The following is a 12,589-nucleotide window of genomic DNA, read 5'->3' as shown; positions in this document are numbered from 1 at the left end:
TCCAGCTGTATTTATACCAGTTGATTCAATCCTATCAATCTCTATTCCAAAGGTTAGGGCGTTTCTTATCTCCATTCCAGGGAGTAAAGATTATATAGCTTAAGCATGATTGTTTGTAGTTAAAGTGATTAATTACCCGCCTGGCAGTTAAGAGGTTTTATTCCCTCCCTAACTTCAGGGGAAAATCCCTGCCTGGGGAAACAACCTTTCTAGGAGAGGTGACCTTGGTTAAAACACAGCGCCAAGAAGGTGAGCAAACATATTAAGAACAGTATGCCATATATGCCAGGTCCCTTGAAACAGCAAGGATGGACTGGCTCCCAGCAAAAGGGGGGAGGCAGGAAGAGACTTTAAAAAGCTAACAGAACAGTAGTAGTGCAGCAGAGACAATAAAAACAACAACAACAAAACATGTGGAGGTATGAGAAACTGGGGGAAAAAAAACAAACCCCTAATAGAATTTGATGAATAATAGAATATTCTAAAAGCCTAATATGCTAAGTGTCTGGTCATCCAGTCGGCTGTTCAACTAATCAAAGTGTAATATGCTAATGAGATTAAGGCCACTCAACCGCTCACTATGACATGCACTGACCACCAGGGGGCAGACAGTCAACTGGTCGACCAGTCACTGTGATGTACACTGACTATGAGGGGGCAGACACTCCAACTAGTAGGTTAGCTGCTGCTGGGGTCCGGCTGATCGGGTCGAGCGAGATGGGCTGGACACACCCTGGAGCACTCCCACAGTCCCTCCCTGCCTGGCTGGCCAACCTCCTGTGTTCCTCCCTGACCCCGATTGTGCACCAGTGGAATCCCTTGGCCTGCCCTTCACCCTCTCACAATCTGTAACCCCTCGGGGGATGTTGGAGAGCTGGTTTCCATCCAATCTCGCTCAACGCAGAAGCTTGGCTCATGCCTGGCGAGCACAGCAGTGGTGGCAGGAACCTCTCCTGCCTCCGTGGCGATACTAAGGATGTCCGACTTCTAGCTTAGGCCTGCTCCCCAGGAGTAATGGGCCTAAGCCATCAGCTGGACATCCTCTGAGGGCTCCTGGACTGTGAGAGGGTACAGGCTGGGCTGACCCCCCCCCACCCCCCACCCGAGTGCATGAATGTTGTGCACCGGGCATCTAATGAGTAATAAAAATTTTAAATGTAGTTATCTTTTCTTTAATGGACTATCAAAGTTTTAAAAACCAATTAGTGAATAGTTGGAAAGAAGAAAGCTCTGATTAAAACTTACTTAAATCTATTATTTTAAATTTACATATAAGAGGAAACTGTTTTAAAATAAGATTTTATCTGTTTTGGGATTTCTAAGATCTAAAATATTTGATGTGATTTATTTTGGAGTTTTCAGTGCCATGCTCCCCCCTCTGTTCCATGGGAGGGCCAGTTTTTGTTCATCCATTAGAGCTCAACAAAGTTATTTTTTTTAAAAAAAGGAAGAAAGCTAAGATCTTATTTACATATGTATGCTTGCTTTTATTATTCTCATTATAGCAAAGTTAATTTTTTATAATACAGTCATTGTTTAATACATTGATCTTATATTTTAAGCAGGAACTGTTCAAGACAAATAATTGCCTTTTCTTTTTTTTCTTTGTAAAAACTGAAGTTTCTACTTTGAAAATAAGCAATTACAGAATTCCATTTTACTTAATAATAAAGAGTGTGGCAATAAAGAGTCTGTGTCAGAGATTCTTTTCTTGTCTAAATACACAGAAAGCTGATGCTGTTAAGGGAATGCATTGCCAAGATCTAAGCAGGGTGTGTTCTGTGTAGGTAATAACCCTGGCCAGTGGGAATGTGCCTCACCACACCATCCACACCCAGCCCGTGGGAAAGCAGTTTGACCGAGTGGACGACTTTTTCATTCCCACTACCACACTCCTCATCACCCACATGAGGTAAGTGCTAAAATGAATGATCAGTTTTAGATTTCTCTCTAATCTTGACAGAAAGCCACAAGGAACCCTAACACATTTCAGTTACACAAACAAGACACACAAAAGGGCACATGATTTAGTTTTGTCTCATGTGCTTGATGAATTTTTATTTATCAACATTAGTGATGAATTTTCTGCCATATATTTCTTCCTAAGCCCAATAGAGAAATGAATTTATAAACACAGAGTTGCTTTTTTTAATTATTGATTTCAGAGAGGAAGGGAGAGTGAGAGAAAGACAGAAACATCAACGATGAGAGAGAATCACTGATCAGCTTGCCTCCTGCACACCCCATGCTGGGGATCCAGCACGCAACTCGGGCATATGCCCTGACCAGGAGTCAAGCCATGACCTCCTGGTTCATAGGTCTATGCTCAACCACTGAGCCATGCCGGCTGGGCAAGTTGCATTTTTAAATCAAAGTTTTAGTTAATATTTTTGCCAATACTAATAAGTAGGGTCTTATTAGGCTTTTGCAAAAAACTGACATTTGAGTTGAAATGAAATGTTTGAGGTCTTCTGCATTTTGAGAAAACATGGTGTTGGCATGTTCTATCTCTGTGTATTTAACAAGAGGTGAGAAGGTAGAAATTTCTAGTGACATCACACCAAAGTTTCATGGAAATCAGTTAAATGCTTAAAAGGGGGATACTTTGGATAAATCACAATTTCAAGGATTATGTATCTTCACAATTTATTGAAAAATTTTAAAAGTATTGCTTAACAATGTTATTGAATCTGAACCCAAGTAATCTTTTGACCTGCTTCTCAAGTGAATTCTCACTACAGGGAACTGCTCCAGCTATGTTCTGTGAGCCAATGTTTGATTGCAGTGTATATGTGCTTCCGTTATATTCAATTGAAAATGATCTCATCTAAAAGTTCAAGTTGTAAGAATTCTGAAAGAGTGAAAAATTCAAGTTGAAAAATTAAAAGGTGAATTAATGAAGCAGAATTGTGGCTCACAGTCAAGACATTATATATAAACTGGTTTTGGTGCAGCGAAGTATGTAAGAGTTTAAGTATATTTCTCAAGCAGTTGACCATTATTTTCATATTGCTTAGTATATGCTTAGCAATAAAGTGATTAAAAACGTAAGTACTATCACAATTATTACATGCTTATATGGAAAATAAGTAGAGCTAAAAAGTATATTATTTGCATTAAGTAATAATAATTTGTAAGGTCTGGCTGTAAAGACTATAATAATTCAGAAACTAAAGAAATCAACATATGAACTGAAAATGGTACCACTTGAGATGTTACCTAAAAATATATATGTTTTTATTCCTACTACCACATAGTGTATCAATAATTTAATATGTAACACTTGCTTTTATTTACCCCATTATCCTATTTCCCATTACTCTGTTTAATATACTATTATCAGCTTTGGGTTTTTTAAAAATGCATTGTTAATACACTTATTTAGGGCAAAAGCCCTGTGGTTATGAAACAAATAGGGTCAAGAGTATATAGTTTTAGGTATTCCTTTTACCTTACAAAAAGTAACTTGTCATTATGATAAAACAAAAAACTTCCAAGGTAGGAGTTTAACTTTGTCTGAATGCAGTGTTATGTGCAATTCTGTGTTTGTATGTATAGTTGACTTACTTTCAGAACATGACATCTGTTTAGGTTCAACATGATTATGACCTTCTGGGATTTGGAGCTAATAATAATTAGAAGAACATCCATATAATGTGACTACATATAAGGCAAAATTGCATTTTAATTATTTCTATATGTTATGAGAAACACCCAAAAGTATGCCTGAGTGTATTTGTAAATGTTTTTTCCCCCCTTTTAGGGATGTATAGTGAAATGTGTGAGTGTTTTGCCAATACTTATAAGAATAGGAAATTAAATTATAGCAATCCTACCTGCATATAGATCCCATTTTAATGAAAGTGAATGATCAAATTTCCTATTGCACTTCAAAGTAATTACTCCTGTTACTACAGTGAAGAGTAAGTGTAAAAAGTAACATTCCTTTACAGAAATAAACTATTAAATATGTAAAGTATTTTTAACATAATGAGGATTTGTTCCACCTTAGGAAAACCTGAGGGATAGATATGATATGGTCCTTTCTCCTACCAATTTCACGTACCATCCATGTTTTTCTAACGAAATTTCACATGTGTTTATATGTTTGTTACTGAAATTTACCTTGTTATGAATTGTATTTTTCAGCATTTGAGATGATTTTCTCACTGTTCAACCTTGCATATATTTCCAGGTCAATCAGAAGGTCTGACTCAGAATATCTTTTTAATTAATGCTACTTTTCTTCCTGTGACCTCTCTGCACGTCAATCTGGGTTTTTTTCCTCAGATGGCTACACCCTCATTTCAAATAATTTATATCTCCTGTGTCTGAAAAGCTCCTGGACAAGTGTCAGGATTTTATATCCTTAGTGCCTAAAAACCTGTAGGCACTTAATTCATGTTTCTCATAGGAATGGAGATAAAGAAGGAAGAAAGTGCTGGACTGTTTCCTAAACCAGAATATATAGTATCGAGGGAAGAGCTATATATTTTACACTCCTGACTGCATTTCTCAGTGTGTAACACAATCTCAAACATGCAGCGAGCTCCGCCTCGGGAGCACATGCATTGTGTGGGGGCAGCGAAGAGCAGGAATAAGAACTTCCATCTCCTGGCAGGCAGATCTGAGCCTGCATGTCCAGCAACACCATTTGCCATGGGCTCTTGTGGCATTTGCCAGCTTACTTCCATTTTTTCCAAGGGGCGGCATAAAACACGTTTGAATATTAAGTTGCCTATAATAGTTTGTCCGGACTACTCATAATCTACACTGGTGCAGGGAGTTCCCTGAGATTAGTTACAATTTTGCTAAAAGTCTCTATTTTCCCCCTGTTTAGTTTCTTATCGTTATTTTTTCCTCCATTTTTCATTTATTGGTGTCTATAATTCTCAAACTTGTTTAATCCATTCTGTCAAATATATCAAGACTTGAGGAATCTAAGAGAACCAAAATGTCTTTATAAACCTATATTAAAAGATAAACTGGCAGTTAAAAACACACACACACCCATGGGATGCAATCAGCAAATACCAAAAAAAAAAAAAAAAAAAAAAAAAAAAACACTAATCAGTCTTCACAAGACAGTTTGAAATTCTCAGCACTTTAAAAACCCTTGAGAACCTAATTTAGGTCTCTTTTGAATGGCCTGAGGAATTTGAATTTCAGGAAACTAATATTACAATTTAAGAAATATTTGATGATAAGGGCCTGGTGCCATCCACTCATTCAGCTCCTCACCTTAATTCAATCCCATTCCCTGAGTGCCACAGCTTACGCCACATGTAATTATTCCTATTTCATACTCTAGAGCAGTGGTTCTCAACCTGTGGGTCACGACCCCTTTGGGGGTCGAACGACCCTTTCACAGCGGTTGCCTAAGACCATCGGAAAACACATATATAATTACATATTGTTTTTGTGATTAATCACTATGCTTTAATTATGTTCAATTTGTATATATTCTGGTTTAGGAAACAGTCCAGCACTTTCTTCCTTCTTTATCTCCATTCCTATGAGAAACATGAATTAAGTGCCTACAGGTTTTTAGGCACTAAGGATATAAAATCCTGACACTTGTCCAGGAGCTTTTCAGACACAGGAGATATAAATTATTTGAAATGAGGGTGTAGCCATCTGAGGAAAAAAACCCAGATTGACGTGCAGAGAGGTCAGAGGAAGAAAAGTAGCATTAATTAAAAACATATTCTGAGTCAGACCTTCTGATTGACCTGGAAATATATGCAAGGTTTAACAGTGAGGAAATCATCTCAAATGCTGAAAAACACAATTCATAACAAGGTAAATTTCAGTAACATTGGGGTGAAATTGGGGGTCACCACAACATGAGGAACTGTATTAAAGGGTCGCGACATTAGGAAGGTTGAGAACCACTGCTCTAGAGTAAGAGCTTATTAGTGAAAATACCCCATTTTTGTTTTATTTGTACCTTCCTTCTCCATAGAAATTAAAAGACTACCTGAGCCCTAGACTGGGGATTAATCAGATACACCAGTGCTACACTGTGTTTGATCTAAATCAAAATGGTCCTTAGCCCTGTAGTGTTCTGGTTACTGGACCAAAAGTCTGTCCCTGAGTTCTTAGTTCTTAAATATGAAGGTTTGTCCAGGCGATAATGCAGAAAAACTCCAGAGCAGCATGCAACCATTTGTGAGCCCCACTTGTGAATATGATTAACTAAACTCCCTGGCAGGTGAGAGAGGTTGCATTATTAGCCTGTCTCCCCAGTAGTTCCAGCTACTTGCTGAGCTTCTGAAAGGGACAGGATAAATGCTTATTGACCAAGTTTATTTTTAAAGGTTATTAAAACTCTATAGTAGATTTTTTTTTGTTTTTTATTGAATGTATTGGGGTGACACTGGTTAACAAAGTTATACAGGTTTTAGCTGCACAATTCTACAGCACATAATCTGTACACTGTGTTGTGTGTTTACCATCCAAAGTCAAGGCTCTACCCATCATCATTTATCCCCCCTCCACCCACCCACCAACCCCCTCCACTGTGTATGAGTTGGTTAATTCCTCCCTCCACAATTATTTAGGGAAAATTTAAATTACTTAAAATTTAGTTAATAACAATTTTCTGATGATTATTGAAAATATACCTATTTAAGTTACTATAAGTATATGTTTTAAGAATATTTTATCTATTATGTTTTGTTAATTTTCACAGAAATGATTCCATTGAATATTTAATAAATGATGTATTTTTTACATTAGTAATTCATTGCACAATTCAGTTAACTGGCAATGTATATTAACTAGATATTCATTTTTCAGATTTGCAGTTAATAGGGAATTTTCTTTAAAAACCTTAAACTTCAATAAGTAATTCATAAATCATGAATCATAATTCTAAAGTTAAAGAGATTATCCAGTGCAAAAGAAGTGTGTTTTGCAATGATATGAGAAATATATATTTCTTATATGAAGAATTTCAATTTGGAATTTTTTCTATATAAAAATATATAGATAGGTAATATTGAAGATGAACTGTTAAAATGAATATACATATATAATTTTCAGAAGAACCAATTATGTCTATTGAATATTATAAAAATTAAAATAATTCATTATTTTTTAATCAAAAGTATTCTACAGGTGTAAAGCAAAATATTTCATTGTTCTACTCATAATTTCTATCCAAAGAACTAAATTATTATAGTATCATTACAAGTAAATAGATGTACCACTTAATGAGCAAAGATGTATTTATATCCTGACACTTGAAACATCTGCAAATCATGCGTCCTCTAGCTCTTGGCCTCTCTCAAGTTAGAGTGCTTGGACTAGAGGCCAAGGTAATCCCATCTAGTTCAAGCATGTGGATGTCAATTGCCACAGAGGATACTTATAGTAAATACAAGAAGGAAATTACTTCTTATTCACATACCACTCCAGGACTAGTCCTATACATAGAAAGGGAAGATGCCAGCTTAGGCGATGCTATTTTAGATGCTTTGAAAGACTAGCTTCCCATTTAAGTCACCCCCAACGCCACCATTTGATTATGTTGCCTAGAGTTTCAAACTCCTTCTCTTGTTTCTTTCAGTTATATTTCTCTAGAGATCCACTTTTAAAATGTTTCTATTTCTTGAGAGAAAAAACGGAGCAGTTAGAAAACTGACATTTTATTATTGTCATTTTTCTGTATGGGTTGATTAATTATACAGTTTCTTAAACTTAATGTGTATAGGAGAGGGAGGGAGGGAAGGAGAGAGAGAGAGAGAGAGAGAGAGAGAGAGAGAGAGAGAGAGAGAGAGGAGAGAGAGAGAGGAGAGAGAGAGGAGAGAAGTGCCAAGTCTTTCAATCTAAGGGCGGGATTTTAGGGGAGGGCCCAAGGGAGAATCTCAGTAGAGAGCATCAGCTTCCCAGGTGTGTCTCCTCAGTGTTCCAGTCTCCACTGATTGTTCTGTGCCAGGACAGGGGTTCAATAGTGACTGCATCTGGTCCTGATGTCAGACATGGCATTGTTCTGCCTGGTTTTGCTGCTTTTCTGGGTGTGAAGCTGAAACACAACTGAGGCCTAGATGTTAACTCCAGTTTGACCAAAATTCTGTCTCTGTGGTCAACAGACCTGAGGCTCTGTTCCTAAGGTTATTTGATGCGGGTCAGAAGCTCATTATCCTGAGGCTTAATGCTAAAGGGAGTGGTTGTGCAAGGGCTTCATGTGAGTGTCATGAGGCTATTTATCTGGCCCCCTTGTTCCTACCACATGAGGCGACATGCTAAGGGAAGAAAGGTCCCCCTGGGAGTGAGGTCCTTGTTTTCCCAGTTTCGCCCATTGCTAGGTACCCAGGCTTTCCACCCTGGTCACCTTCCGTAGCTGACCTACAGCCCTTACTCTGCTCATGCCTGTCTAACTACAGGAGAATAATGTAAGAATGTGTGTGTTAGGTGTCATGAAATCTGCTCCAACTCCTGTCAACCCTGTGAATGAGTGATGTTCATTATGTCATGTCCTCACCAGCCCTGCTCAGCTCCTGCAGACCTGTCCCTATGGCTTCTTTTTTGGAATCAATCTATCTCTCATTTAGTCTTCTCCTTTTCCTTCTGCCTTCTATTTTTCCCAGCATCATTGTTTTTCCAAAGAACCCTGCCGTCTCATGATGTGCCCCTGGTAGAACAGGTTTAGGATGTAAGAGTGCTTGCAGTTACATATGACAGTAAGGAGCTAAGGGTTAATCCTGTTTCAGATCTATTATAATCCTGACAGCCAGTGGCTATGGCTCCACTGCCAGAGATGAGGAAAACTGAAATAAGTAGTGGTTACCATTCTGGCAGCCTGAAGAGAAGTCTATAGCACTCCTTTTCTGCTATAAATTATAGCAAGAAAATGATTAAGAAGGGATTGGGTTTGATATATGTTTCCTTAAAGCTTCTCCAAAGGAAAAATAAACATTCTGTGAAAGTGAAAGTAAAGTGTACCGTACTCCCTCGTATTTTATCAAATCTGTTAAAGCAAAATTATATATATATGTGGCTAGCCATATATCAAAACAACTCTATACTTGTGACTTGATGCATGGGCAGGCCAGGTGTATGGAGATACAATTCCAGCACTAAAATTGTCTGGTTACATTGAAATCGTAGCACATCAGAAAGTGAAAATATCAAATATTCAATACATTTTTAGAAGCAGTGTAGTCTTAGGATAATAAGCAGCAATCAAAATTGTTTCAAAAAATGGTTCTTAGATGAAGATCTAACAAAATCACAATTCAGTGAAGTTCAATATTTTTCTTACCTTCATACTTATGTGCTAATTATTCTCACAAAGAGAAAAAAACTCACATAAACAAACAAAACAATTCCAAATATCCCAGAAGTTAGAGCTCTTTCTATCTGTAGTCTCTCAAATGGTGAATATCTGAAACATTTATAAATTCTGAAACTATGACCTTCTCTTTCTCCAGTTTCTTTGCTTCTTCATCCTCTCTCTCTCCTACACATAAACACTAACTAGATTGTCAGCACCTACTATCCTTACCTCCCCACAACCTAGGGTCTGCTCTATCTGAAAAAGAGAACGCTCATAAATAGTTTATTAAGCAAACTGTATATATATATATATATACTTTTTGAGTGAGTATGAGCATACATATACAAATCATTTTTGGTAAACCTTCCAGCATTCTTATATTTGTGCAAAGCTTCTTCTACATAAATACTTGATAACTTTCTTCACCTTATTTCTAAAAGAAATAAACACACCATACCCTTCAGGCTTTGATCTATAATGCCATTCTTCTTTTTCATTATGCTTACTGGTTTTGTCTTTATTTTAAGCAGTAGTTTCAACCTTCATTACCATATTGTGCAGCCCAACAGTGAGTGTAAAATACTTAGACAGAAAATCACTGAGTGCTTAAAGCCGAGAATTGTATGTTTGTGCTCAGCTTGGTATCTTGATTACTGCTTGAATTAGAGAATTCTGTCTGCTTTCCTGCTTGGCCCTGTGTTAACAAGAAAAGAGCCTGTGTCCAATGTGTATGAACCAAATAAACCAGCACCTCTTTTGACAGAATATCACTTAGTCATATTAGTAGCCTGCATTTGTTATGTAATATTTTTGTTGTATGGGGAAATGAGGTTGGATTTAAAGAGCAAACTATATTCAAAATATGTAGATTACACTTTTTAAAAATAAAATGTTTTGTTCGGGTATGATGACTAGACACCTAGTCCTAGTATTTAATAAAACCTCCAAATAAATTGATACTACAGCAATCTTTTTACTGAGAAAATCAATGAAGCACTAATGACATAATTTAGAAACACTCTACAGTGCAGATCTGACTCTTGAGTTTTATTATGCAAAGTAAAATAGCTCTTGCATCTTCTCTCAGAGGTCCTTATGCGAATTCATCAAAGTGTTCAGTAAAACATAGGGCTATCCATTTGATGGGATCCAGTAATCTCTTTAGGAGACAGCACATTTCTAGGTGCTTTTTTCCTTTGTCACATATGACTTAGGGTTTTGCTGGAAATGGTAATTCAAATTATTTTACCCTCAACAAGAAAATGGTATGGTTGCATAGATTGCTTGTCTCTCTGCTAGGTAGTGTCAACCAGTGGTCATTGGCACCAATGCAATTCCAACAGGAATTCCCTATTTGGGGTATGGGTGAAAGAGGAGACTTTATTCATTGCAAACAGATTAATTGTGATATAGCACGTCTATGAAACAGCACAACTGTAGAACACCTCAATAGTGTTAAAAACTCAACTATTAAACAGCAAGGCTATGGAACAGCATGGGTGTACAGTGGCCCTCAGGTCAGGGCACATGTGGGAGGCAACCAATTGATGTGTCTCTCTCACATCAATGTTTTTCTGTCTCTTCCTTACTTTCCACTCTCTCTAAAAACCAATGGAAAAAAAATGTCCTCAGGTGAAGATTAACAACAACAAAAACAAATATATACATATATATCATGCACATGATACTAAAAATATTTTAATAGGTCATTGGTTTGTGTATCTTTATATTGGCTAAACACATCTTCCCAATTCATTGCATACAGACTTAATTTGCTTGGTAGTTTTTGACATCAAAAACACCACTTCCACCCTAACTGGTTTGGCTCAGTAGATAGAGAGTTGGCCTGTGAACTGAAGGGTCCTGGGTTCAATTCCAGTCAAGGGCACATGCCCAGGTTATGGGCTCCATCCTCAGTAGGGGGTTTGCAGGAGGCAGTTGATCAGTGATTCTCATCATTGTTGTTTCTATCTCTCCTTCCCTTTCCCTTCCTCTCTGAACTCAATAAAAGTCTATTTAAAAAACAAAAACAACTCTACTTCCATACAAATAATAATTCATACTGGGAAATAATGGAATTTAATTCTGAGATTTGACCACAAATGATTTTGATAAGAATGGAAGTACAGTGGAATAAAAATCATTTGGCAATAGTCATTTGAGATGTACATTATTATAATAACTTAGTATTTTATATTTCATAAATTTGCAAATGATATACTGTTTAGGCATCATTATTTGAGTCCTTTTGAAAACAGAGATTGCATTAATCTATTTGTTATTTTCTGAGTCTGATCTGTGCCCTGCCAACAAAATTTATATTGAAAATCCTTTTAAAGATACTACCTCTTATCTGATTTTAAAGTTTATCCATTTTACCATATTTTACTATTTTAAAACTAGAGGCCCGGTGCATGAAATTCTGCACGGGGTGGGGGGGTAGTGGGTGTCCCTCAGCCATGCCTGCACCCTCATGCAGTCTGGGACCCCTCACTTTTTACTGCCCACCAGCTCGCTGCTCCTTACCACTCGGCTTCCTGCTTCTCCCGCCACCACCACTGGGCTTGCCAGCCATGAACCTGGCTTCTGGCTGAGTGGCACTCCCCCTGTGGGAGCACACTAGGCACTAGAGGGCAGCTCCTGCATTGAGCGTCTGCCCCCTGGTGGTCAGTGCTCATCATAGCGACCAGTTGTTCTGGTCATTCTGCTGTAATGGTCTCTTAGGTTTTTACTTTATAGACTAGAGGCTCAGTGCATGAATTCACCCACCAGAGGGGTCCCTCAGCCTGGGCTGCACCCACTAGCAATCCTTCAGGGACCACTCGGGGGATGTAGTAGTGTGTGAAATGGCAGGTGGCCGGGGAGGAGCCCGAGCCTGGTGCTGTACCCGCTCATCCCAGTCCTGGTGCGCTTGCCACTGTCGTTCAGTCATTCAGTCATTCAGTCACTTAGGTTTTTATATCTATAGATACTTTAAATAACATCTTGAACTACCATAGCTTAGGATTTACAGAAGTAAGATCAATTATATTTATTCTTCTGATTCATAAAGTCATTATCAAAATTTCAAATTCATCAAAGAATCATTTTTCTTATTATATTTATACTAGAGGCCCGGTGCACAAAAATTTGTGCACTGGGGGGTGAGGGGGGTCCCTCAGCCTGGCCTGTGCCCTCTCGCAGTCTGGGACCCCTCGGGAGATACGACCTGCTGGCTTAGGCCTGCTCCCTGTGGCAGAGGGCAGGCCCAATCCCTAGGTGCAGCCCCTGGTCGGGCTCAGGGCAGGGCCGATTGGGGATGTGGGA

At 38.1% G+C, this 12,589-nt stretch overlaps 1 protein-coding gene across 2 annotated transcripts in view; it reads left to right on the top strand.

Moving 5' to 3' along the window:
• FSTL5 (follistatin like 5) overlaps positions 1 to 12,589 on the top strand; it is a 570,527-nt gene that overhangs the window by 525,839 nt on the left and 32,099 nt on the right. For both annotated transcript variants that reach the window (XM_006771055.2, XM_006771054.2), the window contains exon 15: positions 1,788 to 1,912. In XM_006771055.2, coding sequence (XP_006771118.1) covers positions 1,788 to 1,912 — 125 coding nt within the window. The remainder of the gene's footprint in view (positions 1 to 1,787; positions 1,913 to 12,589) is intronic.

The sequence above is a fragment of the Myotis davidii genome, unplaced genomic scaffold, assembly GCF_000327345.1.
Source record: "Myotis davidii unplaced genomic scaffold, ASM32734v1 scaffold225, whole genome shotgun sequence".
Lineage (NCBI taxonomy): Eukaryota > Metazoa > Chordata > Mammalia > Chiroptera > Vespertilionidae > Myotis > Myotis davidii.
Note: the sequence above shows the minus strand (reverse complement) of the source record. Positions and strands in the feature narration are given on the sequence as shown.